At 34.6% G+C, this 21938-nt stretch overlaps 2 protein-coding genes across 2 annotated transcripts; both read left to right on the top strand.

Annotated features, from left to right (window-relative positions):
- Positions 1-12883: 12883 nt before the first annotated feature.
- On the top strand, positions 12884-18335 carry LOC21403059 (O-fucosyltransferase 10). Its single transcript, XM_024162346.1, has 10 exons — positions 12884-13252; positions 14140-14218; positions 14797-14864; positions 14981-15069; positions 15440-15637; positions 15813-16017; positions 16125-16292; positions 16489-16656; positions 16964-17154; positions 17593-18335. The coding sequence occupies exons 1-10, from the start codon at positions 12914-12916 to the stop codon at positions 17771-17773; spliced, it is 1686 nt and encodes a 561-aa protein (XP_024018114.1). The 5' UTR covers positions 12884-12913; the 3' UTR covers positions 17774-18335.
- A 744-nt stretch (positions 18336-19079) lies between these two features.
- On the top strand, positions 19080-21450 carry LOC112090619 (pentatricopeptide repeat-containing protein At4g08210). The gene has a single exon (XM_024162367.1). The coding sequence runs from the start codon at positions 19286-19288 to the stop codon at positions 21356-21358; it is 2073 nt and encodes a 690-aa protein (XP_024018135.1). The 5' UTR covers positions 19080-19285; the 3' UTR covers positions 21359-21450.
- Positions 21451-21938: the final 488 nt, after the last annotated feature.

Genomic DNA, 21938 nt, shown 5'->3' with positions numbered 1-21938 from the left:
TACCCATCATAGCTTCTCTATTCCTTCTCCCAAACTTGTCCCGGTTCGTTGGAGGATCCTCAAGCTCCTCTAACTCCTCTTCATTCTCAAACTCACCCCATTGATTCCCAATTGGCACATGCCTAGGTGGTTGCCTAATGGGATTATTTTGTTGCACTCCTTCTTCTAGCCTATCCATCCTCTCATGAAGTTGTTCTAATTCCACCATCATCATCCCTCTCATCTCCCCCATCAACGCTTGCATTTGTAGACTCGGATTGGCTTCTTGTTGACCCTCTTCGGTTTGACGTTCGCCTTGGTTGTGAGACATGCTTAGAATCTACAAAATAAAGTTAGAAACCTCATAAGCACTCCCTCACGTGTTTCACTCCCTTATGTGTTTCTTTCTTTACACTCGTGTTTATCACTCAATGGCTTTTACCCTCTGATGTTCTCACCACTCTTGCTTTTTTTTTCCTTTTCACTCGTTGTGTCTTCTTTAGTTCTTAGTCAGACTCAGAAACACTCAAGTTTTTCAACTAACAATCAAGTTGATGGCAACCGAACAAACCAGTAAAATTTAAAGGGCTCTAAAACTAATGAAAATAAGCAAATTTTGACCTGAAAAATGGGGTCGGCAGGCTTTGCCTGGCTAAAGATTGTAGAACTCAAAAAGAGCTTCGATTTGGTATATTATAGGTCCCGTAACGATTTCTGGATCAAAAGTTATAACCGTTCTAAGTCACAGATCTCCGATTTCTTTTTTTTTCTCAGATTCTCTTTTTTTTTTTTAGTTTAAATGTGAAGTTCGGCTAATAAAGCAACCTAAGTCAAATTTGATTGAAAACTAGGACTCCTTATGAAGTTTTCGGCCAAAGATAACAACAACGAAGGAAAACCTAATTGAGTTCCAACTAGGTTTAGGAAACCCTAATTAAACCTCAAATTCGAGTTCAACTAGGATTAGAAGCTATATCTTAAATTCGGCCAGCAACCACTTACCTTTATCAATTCGGTTTTTTTTTTTTTTTTTTTAAGAATAGGATAATCGACCTCAACAAGGAAAAGAACCCCTAGAGGATAATCGAACTTAACAAGATGTTCGACCTCAAGAAACCCTAGGAACCCCGACTCTTTTTTTTTTGAATGTTTTTGGAAATCTCAAATCAAAGCAAGAACAAAAGGAAAAACTCAAATTGAAATCCTAAGACACTAGGGAAAAATGATTAAAGATAGTCAAACTTGCCTTGAAACTCAAGCTCTGATACAAACTGATATGAACCTCGCCAACAACGCGATGAGAATCAACACCAAACGCAGATCATAACCCCAAGATCTTCAAGACGCAAGATTGTTGAACCTTAACCCGTTGTCTATCAAGACGCGAATCAAGAACTACGAAAGTTGAAGAACGCCACACCAAGATTCTCAAGAATCACCTGTTAATCTCAATGATAAGTTCAATTGTTGAACGCCACAAGAAAAGTACTTGATAAGTTCAAAGTCTTCTCAAGAACCAAGAAGCACAAATATGAAAAACCTCAATAATATCATTAATTGCCAAAAACATGTTTTTACAACCCTATTTATAGTTGATGTGTTTTTCAACCCTAAAGAAAACTAAAACATCTAATTATCTAGGCTTAAGCACAAACGGCAAACCCTACTCTAATCCAAGGTCAATTCGGCCATAAAGTTTTCCTCTAGGCCCAATTCGGCCAACTTGAATTGGACTCCCCTTGCTAAGCTCTTTGCACTTCAACTTGAATATTCTAGAACCTTAATCACGGTGACTAGATTCTCTTCATTTGGGTTTGGACTTATGTTGGGCCTCCATGTGTTTGCCATATCTCCAACTTGTTGAACCAGCTCGTTCAATACTTCCTTGAAGTGTTTGACTCTAAGTCTATACTTCCTTGAAGTGTTTGACTCTAAGTCTTGTCACCACACCACTTGGTAGACTCAATGGATCTCTTGAATGTTGCGCTTGCCCTTGTGCTCCACCTATCGCATCAGAGAAGCTCTGTGTGTCTCGTTTTAATTGACAAGCATGTGACTTTGTTATTGGAATAAAATTGAGGTTCACAAGAAATAAATATTCAGCTCTTTCAAAATGCCCTTCACATTCTCATGTAGGTTCTTTTGATTGATACGACCATGAATTTATTGTTAATATCGATCTTCCCATACCTAAAATTTTCATATTTGTCCCTAAGAGCTACAGATCAAACAAGAACAAAAAAACACACACACACAACAAAAGTACATAATCTAAATAAGTTATCACAACAATTCATCACAAATATTATAGAATGTGATCTATGTGACATATATTTTTATTTGTTAGAAGTAAACAACAAAATAGAAGGGGGGAAAGTCAAATCTTACTAGAGTTTGGAGCCCCTTCTTGTTGAAAAGGAAAATAAATGACAATTAAAAAAAAGGAAAGGGAGAAGAAAGTAAGAATAGAAATAGCGTATTGTCGAAAAAAAAAAACAAAACATGAAACATTACTATAAAATTGATGTTGGACATGCCCCCACTCAGATGTTGAAAGTTTCTTTCATCGAATTTAGATTTTTTTTTTCCAGAAAAATAACAATAACCGTGCCCTTAACAAATTAAGAAATTATACATATGCCTTTGCCTTCCTCATTAAAAACATTGTATGTGTTTGTACTCGATAATATAAAATTTTAATCAAACCTCAATTAACACCGAAAAAACTCCCTAAAATATAATGTACAATTGTTTTTGGAAATAACACTCGTAACAAAAGTTTTTCTCAATACTTAATCATTACACAGCCTTAATACATAAAAGCGAGCCACAAATGACCTACTTGATATAAATAAAATTCTTTTTACGTAGTTTGGAATTACAGGATCTCCTTGAGTTTATATAAATTCGTGAACTAAAATGGGATTTTAGTAGCCAATTTTTCACTAAAGTAAGTGAAATAAAAAAGCCAAGCTTGGGAATTAACGAAAGAGAATTTGGAATCCACTACTCATCTTTTACGGTCGTGACAATATGCCATCTTCCTTGTAGTTAACATAGAATTGCTTACACAATATTAGGAGTCACTTTCACCTAAGTGTATGACATTAGAGGAATATCAAATACTATTGCGTGTAACCCAGGTCAGAGTATATGCTTGTGCCAAAATTCACTATCAAGTGCCAAAAATACTCGATGTACACGACAATTTTTGCCATCCTAGTATATATAATAGTACGAATACGATCGTTCTATTTTTTTTGTTTTGGTGACGGTTTCTCTAATTAAATTTTAACACTTTATAAATTGTTTAATTAGTGAAGAGACAGACACCGAAACAAAAAAATAAAAACAACAAATCTAGACTCGTAAGAATACATACTATTCTTATATTTCTTCAACCGTTTTACACAGTAAAAGTATTTGTTAGTAGTTTATTTTTCTCAATATTAAATATAATGAAAATCACATGAAAATATATGAATTTGAGAAAATCTTGATACATGTCTAATGGTTTAAAACAAAACTATACATTAGTTAAGGTAGTTTTTATACACTATCGTAGAATTTTCTTTTCCTTACAATTTTTTTTTTTTTTTTTTACGTTGGCAATGAATTAATTTTGGTGCCGTCAAAAAGACAAAAAAAAAGAAATGAATTAATTTTTTATAGTAAAAGTAACTGCACGTGTTAATTCTTTTTTTTTTCTTGGCTAATAGTGTTAATTCTATTTTTTGTGAAAATTCAGTACTCGAATCTTAGCTTAACTACCTATCACACTTAAAGTATAAATGATAGAGTGTACTTATGCCCTTGAGCTGAAATGTCACCGTTCTACATGTGCCCAAAAAAGAAAGAAAAGAAAGAAAAGAAAAGAAAAAACAATTCTGGCTTATATCTTACTCCACCCATTTTCTTTTTTTTTTTTTTCCCCCGTCAAAAAGATTCTTTTTTTCTCTATAAAGGATAGGTTATTAATTAGAGACTTTTTTTGGTGTTTTTTTTAAGAACACCGGTATTCTTTATTTATCAATCGTTAAATTTATATTAAATTTGATAAAAAATTAAATCAATCAAAAAAATAATATAAATTCGACAATTGATAAATAACTAACATTAGTGTTCTTAAAAAAGAGAGCGCCATAAAAATTCCATTAGATTATAAGTGAAATTATTAACTCAACAATCACAATATCCGAAATAGAAGACGACACCTCTTCTAATTAGAATTAGTCGCAATCAATATCCCAATTCTTTTTTTTTTTGTTTTGTTTTATGAGTGACAACAGAGTCGCACACATTGTTGGATGTATAATTTAAAACTTTACAATTTGCATTCTACTTGTTTTTTATATATAATTTTAGTTTACCTGTATCATCACAAAATAATGTAAGTTGGGAAGCATTGGTCAATGAGAGGACTTTGTTTTGGTGAAAGACACTTGCCAAACATTCAATTTGCTTAAATAACATGATGTTTAGTCACGTTTTGAGAGGGGAATTCATGCCTCCACTTTGGCCAACACTTAACTTGTACTTCTCAATTCTCATTGTTGAGGGGTGGTCATTTTTATGACCGTAAGAATAAGCCCCTCACTAAAATATGTCGACAGAAAAGAACAGCTCAAACAGGTAGAGTACATGGTCCGAGTAGGCTGATAGAAAAGAACAGTCCGAACAGGCCGAGCACTTAGTTCGAACAGGCCAAATAGGCCGACAGGGAATAACATCCTTAATAGGCCGAGCACTTGGTTCAAGTAGGTCGATAGGGAAGAACAGGTCGAGCACATAGTCCAAACAGGGAAGAACACGTCGCACAAGCCGAATAAGTCTACCCGGCCGAGCAGGTCGAATAGGCAGACTAGGCCGAACAGTTTGAACAGGCAGACCAGGACGAGCACCTGGTCCGAACAGGCCGAACACTTGATCCGAGCTGACCAAGCACGTGGGCTGGCCGAGCACGTGGTCCGAGCACTAATCAACACCGACTAGCGGAACAAGACAAGTTCCCAATCAGCCAACTGGCTGCCACATGGCCTCCTCTCTACAATCCCAATGGAGGCTCTCTCCACTTATAGAGGCGCCGTACGTATCATCTGACCGGTACATTTGTACACCTAAGTCACCTTCAGGTTTCGAGTCAGATCCAGACACTACCCGGATCCGGAAAATACTCTATAAATACCAAGTTTATTAGCTCACAGAGGTAAGAACATTTTTCCACACCTAACTCTGTCCAATCATTTGTTGCTCTCAACTAGAACACTAACTTGAGCGTCGAAGTGCCATTGGCAGACACCACATTGGTGTCTCCCTTACTCCGAGGCCATCTCCTCTATTATTGCGGGTCAGAACAGCGCTAGAGATCCATCCCGAACAGTGCTAGGAGCTGAGCATAACAATGCTAAGGATTTGTCTCTAACAGTGCTAGAACTCGAGCATAATAGTGTTAGGAATCCGTTCTGAATAGTGCTATAGATCCGATCAAAAGAGGTAGAGAATAGGGTCCGGTTACCGTGCGCTTCCGCAAGCGGTATTGTGCCAGATTTCGGCATCAACACTCATCATCCAAAGGATAATTGATTTTCGTCAAAATTCATCTCCAAATAAATCTTAAACTTCTTGATATGTGTACAGAATTCTACCCATTTAAAAAATAAACAACTAGACAAGACGTGTACACAAGTGAGTTTTTTTTTTCTCTCTCTCTCCCTTCTTCTATTGGAAAAGATCCATTTGGGAAAAAAAAAAAAGCTGCCGAAGCAGAAGGAGACGAGTTACTGTGATTGGGGCACTTGAAATACATTCGAATCCTCTAGAAGTCAAAAAACATTTTTGGTTCTAGGGGTAGTTTTGTGAATTCCAAAACGCAAAATAAATGGGGAATGTAAGCTGGCAACGAGGACTCGGCGAGAGTAGTGGATGAACAGGTGCATTCTCTTTTCTAAATTATTTATTTTTGGGGTATTTTTTAGGCTTGGCTTGATTTGGAGGCGCTCGAATATCGTCCCACGTGACAGCAGAAACTTCACCATCACGTGCCTCAATCTTCTTATACCTTTTGACTATTTTGCCCATCCGTACAATGCGGATGTTGAAGATCTTGTATTATCCAACTGGCAATATTTATTGTTGTGTTTCTGTATACATCAACCTCAACTGAAAAAAAAAAAAAAAAAAAAAAAAAAATAGAGAGAGGCTATTAATGCTCAAATAAACCGATTTTCAATGAAATCTATGAATCTATCCTTTATTAATTATGAGGAGTGCTAAACATAACCTCTCTTTCCAATGCTATCTTGATAACAACCCAATTTTTTCATGTTTATTTACAAGAGTGTAGGTGCAACCCTCAAGTACCTCATGCATATTACGTTGTCATTGTCTCCTAGATTGAGTAAGACAAAAACAATAATAAGAAAAAAAATTCTCTATGTATTGAGTTCTCTATTTTTCTCTATAATTGAGTCCCCAATTTATAACACATAACTAGCTTTTAGTGTTTTTTAGTTTAAGATAAGATAAAAGGAAGAGTAGTCATGTGAAAATTCAAGTATTATAGACACATATCTAGTTAGTGTGGAACTTTAGACGGACAGCTTGTGAACGTCTGAAAAAATTAATTTTGAGCCCGATGTTCGAACCTGTCTGCTTGAAATTTTTGGGCCGCCCGCCCGAGCCCGAGAAGAAAAAAATAGTGCAATCATTTTGTGACGAATTACAAATTTTACAAACTTACAAAGTCTAAATATACAATTACAATGTTGAAAGCAAATACATATTTACAAATTACAATTTAATTTGAAGCTGAAGGATCGTCTTCAAAATTAAATGTTGAGAGAGTTTGGGTGAGAAAAATGTGTGGGGGATGGGGGTTATTTATAGGAAAATTTTTGGGTTAAAAATTTAATTTTTTTCCCCCAAATTCGGATCCAACGGTCATTTTTTGCCTCGGCGGGTCGTTTGGGTTGAAAATCAGGCAACGGTAAAAAAAAAAAGAGCAGTTGAAGTCGGGCTTTTCAGGCGTCGGGTCGGGTGCCAACGGTAAAAAAATATCTGTTGATCGGGCTTTGGCAATTCGGGCCGGAGGGAAAAAAATAAAATAAAATTCCAGCGGTTGACGGTCAGAGGCTTTCTTTCAATGCCGGACTTCGGCAATTCCAACCATTCTCGGGCAGCCTGAGCCTGAGTCTGAAAACTTGTTTGGACGGGCGGCCTTATGAGCCTGTCCGCCAAGCTCAAAAAATTCAGGCTTCGGGCAGGCCCGTTAACCTAAAATTTCGGCACTATATCTAGTCATGATTTTATAATCTTTATCGTCAAATTCCGTGTGGCATTTACATAGAAAATCTTATCAAAAAATTAACGAAAGTTAGATGACTGACATTGCAATATCTAGGGAACAATAGGCCTCGTTCACTACGCGGATTCGAGTTTTCAATTCGAGTTGAGATGTGACATTTTCTGAGAGCTTTTTACTGTAGCAAAAAAAAAAAAAATTAGATGTGACATTTTTTGAGAACTTTTTACTGTAAAAACTTAAAATTAAAAACTCGAATCGGTAAAATGAACGAGACTTTAGTCTATTTTTAGGAGACAATCACATCACAGTTCATGGGAATTAATTTACTCTTATTTTTTATTAAAAAAAAAAACATTGACATGGTCCAAATTTCCCCCATCTAAAAATCTAGTTTATTTCTCCAATTTCTTTTTGCATTTTTATTCTTCAATTTCCTAAGGACAAAAACTTCTTTTATAATCTGTTTCTGCAATTTTTTATGTTTCTTCATTAATTGTGTTGAATGACAAAAGACGGAAGGTGAAAAACGTTGTGGGTAAGCTCTGATGACATTTGGAGCTAGGTGGAACCCAAATTTATGGCAACGGAAAAGACGAAAAAAGTCAACAAGTTGTAGACAACATATAAGACTTACATGTGTAAAAGAAGTAAAGTGTCATTGTGTTGCCCAGTTAGTCCTCAGCCTTGCTTTTATTGAGATTTTTAGTCAAGGGTGTTTGTCCTATTATAACTAACAAGCAATTTATAGGCATAATAGGTTTGATATTGTACACTACAATTGTGACACATTCTATTTTCAGGGAAAAAAAACCATGAAACAATTAAGGATTATAATTAGGTCTTGTTTATTTTATCGATTTGAATTTTATTACAGTAAAAATTTTTTAGAAATAGTCGCGTTTAATTTTTTTTATTATAGTAAAAAAATCTCACATAAAATCACATTTCAACTTGAATTAAATGGGCCTTTAATTAATGCAAGATGGCTAGACAATAGTGTTAGTTTAATGTCTTTGAGGCATTCACTTTTACTGAAAACGAAAATATTATTTCAAATAACGTAAGTTTGGTTTATGCATCAGTAAACTGTGTTGAAAAATTAACAGAAATAAAAGGGCAATTAAATACAATGGCACTATGATGGTAAAGGATGTTTACTCTTGAATTTTAACATTCTTCGAATCGTCCATTTAGGTGGTAAATTTTTTCAATTGTAAAAATCAAAAGTTAGAACATAATTTATCAATTCTCTTCAAATTAAATGATAAAAGTGTAAAAAAAAAAAAAAATCCATAAAAGAACGAGAATTAATATGTTTCATAAAAGTGAAACCTATTGTAACCTTTTCTTTTTAAAAGGGCTACGTCTTTTTAGGACAATTGCAGCGTCATCCGGTAATTTAGAGTCCGTTTAATTTATCAATTTAAATTTTTAATTTGAGTTGAGATGTAACTTTATACAAAAATTTTTTACTATAACAAAAAATTAAATGTAACAATTTATGAAAATTTTTTACTGTAATAAAACTCAAATTAGTGAAATGAAACGGGCCTCAGTTCTTTCAAACTGAAAAAAAAATCAAAATAATCCATCTCTTAAGAGAGATTTAAAAAACTATATAAGTGGATAATGATGATTAAGATCCGTTAATAGAGGTTTGAAAGTGGAGTAATGTGAGGGGTGGAAAAGTGGCGGTCAACAAGACAGCGTTGAGGGGTGGAGGGCAAAAGGGTATAATGGTCCAAAAAAAGAGGTCAAGAAAATAAACAGATGTTAGTAGTGGTCAGTGGTGGGATCATAAAAGTACAAAGCCCGAGGCGACGCAATTGCTATTTTTGCTAATTCATCTAATTCCTCTGCCGTGATTTATGGATCGGCTTCCCCTCCTCTGGACTTCGGATCTTCTATCTTTTAATTTTATCAAACTGTCCGACCATTATTATACTATTTTATTAAAATATGATCATTTGATTGATTTAATTTTTTAATTTTAATTTTATTATAATTAAAATCTCATTTAATTCACTAATTTAAATTGAGTAAAAAATTTTAAAAAATAATTATATTTAATTTTTTATTATAATAAAAAATTCTCACATAAAGTTACATTTTAATTTAAATTAAAATTTTAAATTATTAAATTAAATAGGTCTTAAAAATTTTTAAAAAAATTATATGTAATTTTTTTTATTATAATTAAAAATTTTCATATAAAATTATATTTTTAACTTAAATTAAAATTTTAAATTAAGGAATGAAAAGAGATATAAAAATTTTAACAACTTTTTAATAAATTTCTCCGTTAAACCCATGTTATCTTTCTCTGATTTCTCTCTCTTCTCTTCACCCTTTATTTTAAAAGCGTTATGATTTCTCTCTCCTCTCTCCAATTTATCGTCTTTCTCGAGCAAACCAAGGGAAATTGCAGACTGTGAAAGCGAAATTCACAGACCGAATAAACTAGTGGCCTCCTCTCATTTCTCAAAATTATTTTGTATTATCAAGGATAAAAATTAGACTGTTATATTACATATAAATATATATGTGTGTTGTGAAAACAAATACACGTCAAGTCACTGAGATTTGAATCCCGATTATTTTGTTCCTCTTTCTCCTCCTAACATTTCTAATTCTGAATGCAATCCTAATTTACACAGACCAATCCCCTTCCTTATCCACCGTCTCCGCTTCCACGACGTCGTTTTTGTCGCCGGCTTCTCAGGCCCACAAGAGCCACAAGACCTTAAATCATGTTATTTGATTAAAAAAAATGTTTATAGATTGATGTGACCTTTCAAGAGAATAGAAGAGAGACGAATGTTATGGGTAAGGTTTTGGGAATAAAAATGAAAGAGAACGGAGAAAGAAGAGAAGAAGAAGAAAGAGTAGTAGCTGCCTGGAAAATAGGAAACGGTTTACGAAAAACTAGAAAAAAGGAGAGAGAAATCAAAAAAGATAACGGTTATTAAACGGAAAAGTCTCTTGTAAGGCTGTTAAAATTTTTTAATGAGGTGGTATAAATGGGATGTTTAGAACAAGTATTCGTTCATAACGGGTGCATTTATAAGAGAGATTTGTGTTATGATTCGAATTATGATTTATAATTTGTTATAATATTTTTTTTTTATAAAAAATACATGTAAAATGAGAATGATTTTGAATCATAATTCTAAATTCATGAACTAAACGTTTATAATTTTTAATTTTTTATAATATTTTTGTTTTATAAAAAATTTAAATTTTTAAAATTTAAATTATAAATTATAATTCTAAACTTATTAATTAAACGTCCCACGAGTGAGTCGACACAGTTTGGGTAATGAAAATTAGACAGAGAACCCAAGTCCCCCTACCCAGCGTGTCTGCTCCAGCTACCCTTCATGTCTCTCTCTCTGTTGGTCCTTATTATTAGCTCATTCATTTAGGTGCGTCTACGGAGACGAAAGCGAAAGCGGAAAGAATCTGTGTTTTAATTATTAGATTAATTTTTTAATAATTTAATTTAAAATAAAAATAAATATTTAAGATGCGCGGTAAATTTTTAATATAAATATATATAAATTTAATTGTAAAAAAAAAAAAAAAAAAAAAAAAAAAAAAAAAAAAAACTTAATCAGTGAGCAAATATGCATGTACTACTACAAAGATATCATAATTTGTAGTCCATTTCTTTGCAGGATTAAACAATATTAAACTTTTTCATTACAATATTTTATCTCACGAAAAAATTAAATTTCTGTTTAAATTTTTTGTTCAACCCTTTTTTGTTCCATATTTACGATGAATTCACGTGCTTGAATCATGCAGATGTTAAAGCTAATGTTATATGTCATAATAAAAAAAAGTAAAAATTTTATATGCTTTCTTTTGTGTTTTGATCACATATTATTACACATTAAACACTATATTTTGTGTTTAACCTAATTATTAAGGCATTAAACTTGTAAAAAAATAAAATTTCAAAATTAAAATATTATGAAAAAAAATCTTTAGTGTAGTGATCATAAGAAAAAGTTATGATATTGACTAGTAACAATTAAACATCAAAATTTGGCATTTAACACATGTTAAATTTAGTAGAAAAAGTAATATTGTACTGGAAACTGGATTTCGAATTTAAAATTAACACTGGCAAACTTATTTGACACTGAAATGGAGATGCTCCAACAATATATAGTAGATTAGTGAAGAGGAATAGTGATTATCACTGCGGTTAGCATTATCACTTTTTTTATTTTTTTTTTTAACAATTAATCAAAGATTCATATATCAAACTTGAAAGTCAGTAAATTATGTCAAACAAGAGAATAGTGTGAAGCTTGTACAGCATTCATAATTCCATACACTATGACATGATATAACTGGTTTTGTTTTGAACTTAGTTCAACTTCATTTATTGCGTAACGACAAAAATTATGTATGCACATATCATATATATTTTTTTATTATATTACTAATTACATTGTGCTTTAATCAGTTCCATTCTACATGTATAACATGCATAAATTGATGTAAATTACACGTCTAACATGCATAAGTTGAAATACTTACATGCTAAGAATATCAATTTAAATCCCAACTTTTACGTATCAACTTATGTGTCATGTACGTTGTAATTTATTTATTGATAGATGTAATTTCTTTCTCTTTTATTAATTAACGTGTCAACATTTTAAATACGCATCAATATAAAAATGGCAACTCATATGTTACATTAATTAGTATATAATAATTGAGATTTAAATTAATGTCTCTAGTATTATTTATGTTCGTACATATGAAAGACCGAAGATAAATCTTATATTTGCACATATTATTTAATTGTAATATAATTTACGTTAAATAAACACCTACTAATACTATAAGCACTTCTATATCACCATTTTAGAGATTTTCCAAACCAAAAGCCTGATAAATAAAAAAAAATTAAAAAAAAAAACCAGAGAGAGAAGTCCCCAGAAAAATGACACTCAGGAGTCCGTTCGATTCGCTAATTCGAGTTGATATGTGATATTATGTAAAAAAATTTTATTATAATAAAAAAATTAAATATAACTATTTTTAAAATTTTTTTATTATAATAAAACCCAAATCAAGAATGAAAATGACATCTAAAGGAAGAGTAAACAAACAAACAAACAAAAGAGTACAGTACCCTGGAAGTTGGAACCCAGGATGGGAATTCCTTACTTGCTACGGACGTGTATAAAATGGCTCAAGTGTAAAAGCACTTTCTATGGTTTTTGGCTAATTTCATACACAAACAAAAATCTCCAGAGTTTTTTACCTCCACACCCAAAAACCAAAAAAAAAAGCCAAACTGACGACATACCGCAACTGTCAGCATCATCGTCGGCTCCACTCCAAGCCACACACTCTCTTCTCTCTCTGTCACTGTCTCCGTCTCTCACTGTTTTCTTTTTTTTTTTTAATTTTTATTTTCTTTTTCCAAAAAGAAAAAGTTCCTCCATGAAAACTGTGCAACGTACAAGATATAAACTTGAAAGAGCTAGCTTTAAACCAAACCAAACCCACATTTCTCTCTCTCTCTCTCGAACTAGAAAGAAGCCACATTTTTTTTTCACAAACAAACAGAAACAGCGAAGAGACTAAAAACCCAGTTCGGTTATTATGAAGGGCAAAACCCATCACCAGAACGGCAATGGCGGCAGCTCAAGCGACACGTCACCGAGCCCGCCTCCGTCGCCGCGCCGCCGCTCCGGCAGCCTCTCATTCTGCCGGCGCCGCCTGAGGTCGAAGTCGTTCTCCGGCGGCGCTTTTTTCCGCAGGAAACTTCGCTACTTGCTGGTACTCCCGATGCTGTACGTGTCCGGGCTGATCATGTGCGTGGGCCCCTTCTCCGCCCTGGTGGGCCACTCCCCACCTCCTCCCGGGTCGGTCTACCGAAGCCACCAGATGTTCCAGAAGCTCTGGGATGATATTCACTCCGATAATTCTTCCGCAATTCAGGTTTAGATTAATGGTTTTTTTTCCTCTTTATTTATTTATTTAAATAAATATACTTTTTTTTTAATGTAGAAATTGAAATGATGAGAGGGAAAAAAAAAAAAGACAAAATGAAAGAGATGTTTGAGGTTTGGAATTTTGGTTTGGAGAGGTGGGAAATATTTTGGGGAAAGGAAAAGATCATGAAAAGACCTTTTTTTTTTTTTTGTTTTTAACACTGCTGTTCTGAGGAAACATTTGTCAAACGCCGCTTGTTTTTCTGAAAACGACAGAAAATAGTTTTTGTTTTCGTTTCTGAATAATTTAGGTTTTTTGGAGCTCTAATTGGAGGAAGTTCGTTTTCTTCTTAAAGTGAAATCTAAATTCTAACGATGATTGTTTTAAATTTTTTTTTTTTTTAAATTATGAACTCCTTAGTGGGTTTTAAAAGAGGTGATCTTTTCAATGATCCCAATTCAATTGTGTCTTTCTCTAATATTTCTAGTGATAATACAGAATTCAAAGTACTTTTTATTTTTTGAAAAAAAAAATGATTATGTTAGAAATGAGTGGATTATGTCTGAGGAAACATAGAAAGAGAAGATATTTGCAATTTGATGAAGAGAATTCAACTGAAATCATCCTTGGGATTCAACTTCTTAATATAAACAACATGACAAATAATTGTTGAATCTATTTGTTTAATTTGTTCTTTGTCAAAGATATATACTTAAGTGGAAACATTGCTTCATACTCCATAGAGTTGTTTATCAGGTCAGCCATGTATTTTTTAACATATGCTATTAGTAGTCAGAACAGGTTGACCATTATTTGATTTTGAATAGATTTTGTGTTACTGTGATAAGCAAAGATTATACCATCATTTTTTTTTTTGTCTTCTTTTAATGCAGCTTTCCTCAGTGTGGAGTTACAGAAGGAGACTGAAAGAGCAGAAGCCCTGTCCCAATTCAACTGCTGGACAACTCTTTGGTATGTATTCATTTTCACACAATCCTTTATTTGCCTATGAATTATCATGATAACGAAAAGAAAAGCAATCAAGTACACACAAGATTTATACTAGTTTTCGTCAACGTGAGAGTTACGTTCTACAGAGTTTCACTATGATGAAGAACATTACAAAGAATCACACACCTCGTGCCTCTCAGTCTTTTTGTATTTCTCTCTAACCTTATTCCCCAAACCGGCATCCCCTAATATTTGTGTAATCAGCATACCATCTCCCTTTCAATCCTCATCTCATCCTTACCTCAAAGCGTCGATGCAATAATTAGGCTTCACAGACTCAACATGATTATCAGTTGTGCTTCGTGGGGAGCTAGAAATTTGGTGGCAAGGGAATTGTGGCTATATAATTTCTTTATTTATTTATGCGTGAGAATGTTAGAAACATCATAAAAGAGTGAAGATTTATAAGTGGATTGGAATTGACTTTTTATGTAGTCATCATTGTTTATTGAGCAAGTTTTTTAGTTAATGAATATGATTGGGAAAATAATCAGTGTAATCGGTACATTTAAGCTGAATTTTTTGCCGTTGAAATCCAGATTCCTCAGGCCCTAGTGGCTACTTGGTTGTTGAGGCTAATGGTGGACTTAACCAGCAGCGATCTGCGGTACGTGAATCTGTTAGTATAGATATACTACTTTAGGCATTACGTAACTGATATTCAGTGGTCACTGGTTCCATCTCTTCTTCTTCGTCAAGTTTATTTATCTGATTTACTGGCAGATCTGCAATGCGGTCGCTGTTGCTGGACTTTTGAATGCAATTCTAGTAATTCCTCAATTTGAGTTCAATAGTGTTTGGAGGGATTCAAGGTAAGAAACTACTGTATATCACTTCATTCATGACTATTCTCTTGAAACATAACGGAGATGGAAAATTTTCAATCATATGATCATGAATGAGATCTTAAATTTCTTATTTTGATGAGATATAACTTTAAAAAAAAAAAAAAAAAAAAAAACACTTGTGAAAACTATTAGTATTCTATCACTAACTAGCTATATCTTAGCTAGCCTGCCAGCCTGGTGATAGTGATTCTGAGACTAATTCATTGTATATAATTTGGAGTTCCATTCTTTTTTTTAAAACTAAAATTGTCTTGTAATTACATCTCCTTGCTCCTTTATAGTATGCAATTTTCACTATTGTTTGAAATTGCTTTTCCTTTTCTTTCATTTACAGTAAGTTTGCTGACATCTATGATGAAGATCATTTCATTTCCACTCTTGAGGGCTATGTTAAGGTTGTTAAAGAGCTACCTCAGGACTTGATGGAGAGATACGATTATAACATTAGTAAGATACCAAACTTCCGCGTCGAAGCTTGGGCTTCTGCCAATTATTACACCGGAGTCGTTTATCCCGTCCTGAGAAGTCAAGGGTATGTAGTGAAACATTACCTTTTCCTTTATATAAATTCAAGTGGTCAACAAGTGCATATGAACTAAGTGGAAGCAGCAAATTGCTGACCGATGACCTGGTGGCAATGTATTATATAGTAAATTCCATTGGAACTTTACTGCTAGTTTTACATTCTTGGTTACTATGTGATGCAGGATTATTCGGATGTCGCCCTTTGCTAATAGATTGGCTATGAATGTCCCACCACACATTCAATTTCTAAGATGTCTAGCTAATTATGAAGCATTGAGGTTTTCTGCTCCGATTTTGGCTCTTGGAAAGACATTAGTTAGTCGTATGGCCAAAAAGAGCCCAACAACCGGTGGAAAATACATCTCTGTCCATCTTCGGTTTGAGGAGGTAAGAATCCTCATTTTCTACATTTTCTTGAGAAATTATGGATCTTTCTGGAGTATAAAGCTTCATTTTATCAAGCTTTTGGTTACGGATTCTTCCTTATCAACTAGGATATGGTGGCCTTCTCGTGTTGTTTGTATGATGGGGGAGAGGCTGAAAAGTCGGAGATGGATTCAATTAGAGAAAAAGGGTGGAAGAAGAAATTCAAGCGAAAAGATCGTGTTATTTCACCTGGTCAAAACCGAGTTGAAGGGAAATGTCCACTAACCCCATTGGAGGTATTAAAAGTACCAATCACTTCTGCAGCTTTTCTGACACTAAAGGTGTCATTCTCTTGACCCGTGTGTAATACAACATTGAGAGAATAGATGCCCTTAATGGTTGCTCGTTATAGATTTTATGGTTTTCTTTCTACGTCTTTGATGTTGTGAATAATAATAGCTCTATTTCTTCACAATGGAATTGTCAGTGTAGGTCGGAATGATGCTCCGGGGTATGGGATTCGATAACAACACTTCCATCTACTTGGCCTCGGGAAAAATATACCAGCAAGAGAAACGTCTAGCTCCTCTGCTAAAGATGTTTCCCTACGTGCATACGAAGGAGGATCTTGCATCCGCAGATGAGCTTGCTCCTTTTCAGGTAAAACTAATTTTCTCGTTCTGATCGGTTGTGACCATGCTAATATTCTTAAAATGCTTATTTGTTAAATGAGTCGAATGGGGTTTTACAAATTTCATTCCTGTTTTAATAAGATCAATTTTGATAAATGGCAACAAAATTATTTTTATATTGCAAAAGTTAAGCTGAATAAATGAATATGAAACCAATGGAGTATAATCAGTTGGCACAACATTTTGAGTTGTTAGTATTATCTTAGTCCTGCTGTAACTGTGGCCTAATATTTGAGACTTTGACATGCTTTAATACTGATTTTCTCCTTTGGTAGGGATATTCTTCGAGATTGGCGGCTTTAGACTATACAGTATGCTTGCTTAGTGAGGTTTTCGTAACAACTCAAGGTGGGAACTTCCCACATTTTCTAATGGGTCAGCGGCGATTTCTCTATGCCGGACATGCCAGGACAATCATACCTGATAAGCGCAAGCTTGTTGTTCTATTAGAGGATAGGAATATAAGGTATTCTTCTCCCCCTTACATTTACAATATATATATATATATTTGAGGTGGAAATTTTTTTTTTCCTTTTGATGAAACCTTAGCATTCCTCCGGTAGAACATAACACAATACGAATAACTGGTCTAGCTAAGTATACTGATGACAATCAATAGGGTAAAAGATAATATGCTCTAGAATAGAGCAATCCCTACAATGGAGAAGGAAAAGTAAGTCTACTTAATCCTTGGTTGTGGAAGCAACAAAGAATTTTCTATCGGTTGCAAAGCTGAATCATAGATTTGTGCAATGTGATTTATGTCTGAATAAATTACAGTACAGCTCTTCTGTTTCTACTCTTTAAGTCTTAAGCTTCGAATTAAGATTTTTGATCTACTAAAATATATATATATATATATATATTCCCAATTTTCCTTTTGTTCCTGAATTTTGCTTTGCAGTTGGCAAGGTTTCAAGGATGAAATGGAAGCAATGCTAGCTGAAAGCGACCGCAAAGGAATGATAATACCAAGAGTGAAAAAGATAAACAGAAAATCTTCTGTATACACTTACCCTTTGCCGGAATGCAGGTGTCTACAGCAGAGGCATAACACACAAGTAGACCTGCTTACGCATTCTTGATGTTCGCGTCATGCTTCATAATTTCTCAGTTGTGCTTTCAAACCAATCTTATACTTCGCCCATGGGAAGTCGGTTCTTCTCTCGTGTGGTTTATACTCTTGTTCCATTGCTCGTCAAGACGATGCCGGCAAAGGTAGATGTGTTCGTAATTGTACAGGAAATTGTGCAGATTGATCACTAGAGAAACTCGTTTTTTTTTTTTTTGCGCATTAGTTTTTCTTGTGAATGATGTTGGATCTCTTTCTTGCACCGGCTAAAGCTTGTCAGTAAGCAGAGATGAACTTGGAGTTGGTATTTTTTTTCCTTGTGGATATTCAGAATTTTCTTGTCCATTTGGAGATGGATTTCTGGTTCTGGTCTAATGGGGCTTGGTGTAGAAACACTACGGATTTGTGTCTTTGTAGCAAGGGTGTAACACTTCTTTATCCTTACAGTTTTATTTGTCGTTTTTGTAAGCTTAAGAAAAGCAATTTTGGTTAACAAAGAGCAAGGAACATCGTCTTGAGGAGGCCAAAATGTGAAAATTTGACACCATTTTGCATCTACATGTCTCATCCACGAACTTGAGAAGAGCTGTTTAGGAATAGGAACTGAAGTAGGACGGGATAATCCGCAAATAAATAAGGAATAAACTTGTGACTGATCCGTGATTTCTTCTCTTTGCAACTAGTCCATGTCAATTATGCAAATAAATGAGGAATAAGTTGTGTTTAAATTGAAAAAGTGTCTCAGTCAATCTGTTATTATTTTTTTTTTCAAGAAAACGTTAAATTACTTATGTAAGGTCCTTGAACCTTCTTCTCTTTATAAATATTGAAAATCGTATTAAATTTAATTTCTAAACTAAAAAAATGATAAAGTAAATCCCTCTTGTAAATAAATGGATGGAAAGCAAGTTGCATCAAATTTAAGGCTCGTTTAGTTCGCTGATTTGAGTTTTTAATTCGAGTTTAAATGTGATTTTATGTAAGAGTTTTTTACTGTAGCAAAAAAATTAGATGTGACTGTTTCGGAGAGCTTTTTACTGTATCAAAACTCAAATTCTAAACTCGAATCGATGAAATAAACGGATCTTTAGTCTCTAAACTTATAAAACACAAACAAACAAACAAAAATGTGACAAAAATAGTCACTTTAATTTAATAAAAAAATTAATTTACAATATGGCTTTTTTTTTTTAGCAAAGAATTTACAATATGACTTCAGAATGGCCACATACGACTAATTTTTAGTCCGCGCGACCAAATAGTCCTTCAACGTAAAAACTAAAGAATGTGATTTTATTGGGCGGACATCTTAGCAAATTTCTCATAAGGCGCCAATTACTCTGTACAAGAAGGTGTAAACTATAAACTCCACTCAATCACTTTAGTCCTCACTCTTCAAGCCATGTCACAATCTGATGGTCCCAGATATTGAACGTTACTTCAGCTTGAGCTCCATACAATGCTCATTTATCTGAAATTGGGTAAGACTTAGAGCATGCCGATTTATTGACCCTTCATTTCAGTAATGGACTTGAATCATATTGCCAAAGGTTTGCGTCATTGTGGCCGTATTCGGGCCTTCAACCCCGGCAAAGCATTTCATTGCCATTTGATCAAACTCGGCGTCTCAAGCGACGTATTCTTTGCTAACAATTTGATCTCAATGTATGCGGGATTCTGGGATTTAAAAGATGCACGGAAGATGTTTGATGAAATGCTTGACAGAAACATTGTTACGTGGACCACCGTGGTCTCTGCTTATGCCGATGGAGGAAGGCCCGATGAGGCCGTCAGATTGTACAGCCACATGTTGGAGTCGAAATCAGAGATGCCGAATGGTTTCATGTATTCTGCGGTGCTCAAAGCCTGTGGTCTTCTCGGTGACCTCAAATTCGGGAAATCTATACATGAAGGGATATCTAGTGCCGGGTTGGAGTTTGACACTGTTTTGATGAACACCCTTTTGGATATGTATGTTAAATGTGGGACTTTGAGTGATGCCAAGAAAGTTTTCGATCAGGTTTTGTTTAAGAATTCGACTACATGGAATACGATTATCTCGGGTTACAGCAAGGCGGGTTACATGAAGGAAGCAGTGGATTTGCTTTATCAAATGCCGGAACCCAATGTCGTTTCTTGGAACAGCATCGTTGCCGGTTTTGCAGATAAAGGAAGCCCGCATGCTTCTGAATTCGTGTGTATAATGCACAGAGAAGGCCTTAAACTCGACGGTTTTACATTTCCATGTGCACTTAAAACCTGCGGCTGTCATGGACTGTTAGGTAATGGGAAACAGATCCATTGTTACGTGATGAAGTCAGGCTTTGAGTCTTGCCGTTTTACCTTGTCTGCTCTGATTGATATGTATTCTGATTGCAGTGAAATTATTGCAGCGTCAAAGTTGTTTCATCAGTACTCTAATTGTTATCCTTCCATTTGTGATAATTTGCCACTTTGGAATTCCATGCTCTCTGGATATGTTATTAACGAGCATAATAGAGCAGCTTTATATTTAGTAACACAAATTCATAGGTCAGGTGCATATTTGGATTCCTACACTTTCAGTGGTGCTTTAAAGGCCTGCATCAACTTACTCAATTCAAGACTCGGGCTTCAAGTTCATGGTTTGGTTGTCACTAGTGGGTACGAGTTTGATTATGTTGTGGGAAGCATTGTCGTAGACCTTTACGCGAGAATCGGAAGAATCAACGAAGCATTGAGATTGTTTCATAGGCTTCCAAAGAAAGACATCGTTGCCTGGTCTGGTTTGATAACAGGGTGTTCGAGAATGGAACTAAGCCGGTTAGCTTTTTCGTTATTTAGAGAGATGATTAGTTTGAATCTCGAGGTAGATCAGTTTGTTATTTCAAGTGTTTTGAAAGTTTGCTCCTGTTTAGCTTCTCTTAGAAGTGGAAAACAGATTCATGCTTTCTGTACCAAGAGTGGATATGAATCGGAGGGAGTTGTGTTAACATCTCTAAGCGATGTGTACACAAAATGTGGTGAGATTGAGGATGGTTTAGCTCTCTTTGAATGCACGACAGAACGTGACACTGTATGTTGGACTGGGATAATCGTTGGGTGCGGGCAAAATGGAAGAGCAAAAGAAGCTATTCAGTTTTTCCATGAGATGAGAGAATCGGGAGTGAAGCCAAATGAAATCACCTATCTTGGTGTCCTTTCTGCCTGTAGACATGCGGGTTTGGTTGAAGAAGCGTGGATGTTTTTAAGTTTGATGAAACTTGAAGATGGACTAGAACCTTGTGTAGAGCATTACAATTGCATGGTTGACCTTCTTAGTCAAGCTGGGTGTTTTGAAGAGGCAAAAAAATTGATTGCCAACATGCCATGTAGCCCCAACCAAACAATATGGAGATCCTTGCTCGGGGCATGTGGAACGCACAAAAATGTCAAACTCCTAAAGACCATTGATAAAAATCTTCTTAAAAGCTTACCAGAAGATCCTTCCACATATGTGACACTTTCAAATGTCTATGCAGAACTTGGTATGTGGGATAGTTTGAGCAAAGTGAGAAAAGCTTCCAAACTAGTGGGTTCTAAGGAAGTGGGAAAAAGCTGGATTGAGATTACAAGTTGAGAAAATGCTGCTTTATTGAAGTGAAAGGGATATTTGGTATTTAGCTTCAGCTGCAAGCAATCTCTGTCTAAACTATGAGCCAGATTCCCCAGCGGAGGTAAATGACGAGATTATTTAACTTGTGATATTTGGATGTGACAAAAATTTTAACTAAGAGACATCCCTTTTGGGGAAAAGTCTTTGAGAGTTTTTCAACTCGCTTCCTTTATACAAGTTTCAGACGCGCAACTTTCTTATGTCTCTTTTTTGAGGTTGAAATTTGGATCTAGCCAAGATTTCCAAATTCCATTTATCCTTTTCTAGGAAGGGGGAAAAAAAAAGAAGCAATATCAGGTTTGATGTGGGACAAGTTTGAATGTTATTATGATTTAGTTTGAATCTTACTAGGATTCTTAAAGAGGCCAGGATTTATCAGCATATAAATAAGGCTTATTCTTGTAATTCAGTTCCCTTCTTTTCCTCCCGTTATTATTATAAAGTTTCAAAGCTATTTTAGTATACTTCCTGCTCTAACTCATGAAAGAGTCTAAGGCCTCATTCGTTTCGTTGATTCAAGTTTTTAACTCAAGTTGAAAAGTGA

This window comes from Morus notabilis, unplaced genomic scaffold (assembly GCF_000414095.1).
Source record: "Morus notabilis unplaced genomic scaffold, ASM41409v2 Scaffold570, whole genome shotgun sequence".
Taxonomy (NCBI): Eukaryota; Viridiplantae; Streptophyta; class Magnoliopsida; order Rosales; family Moraceae; genus Morus; species Morus notabilis.
The sequence above is the reverse complement of the archived record's forward strand: the minus strand, read 5'-3'. Positions and strand labels throughout refer to the sequence as shown.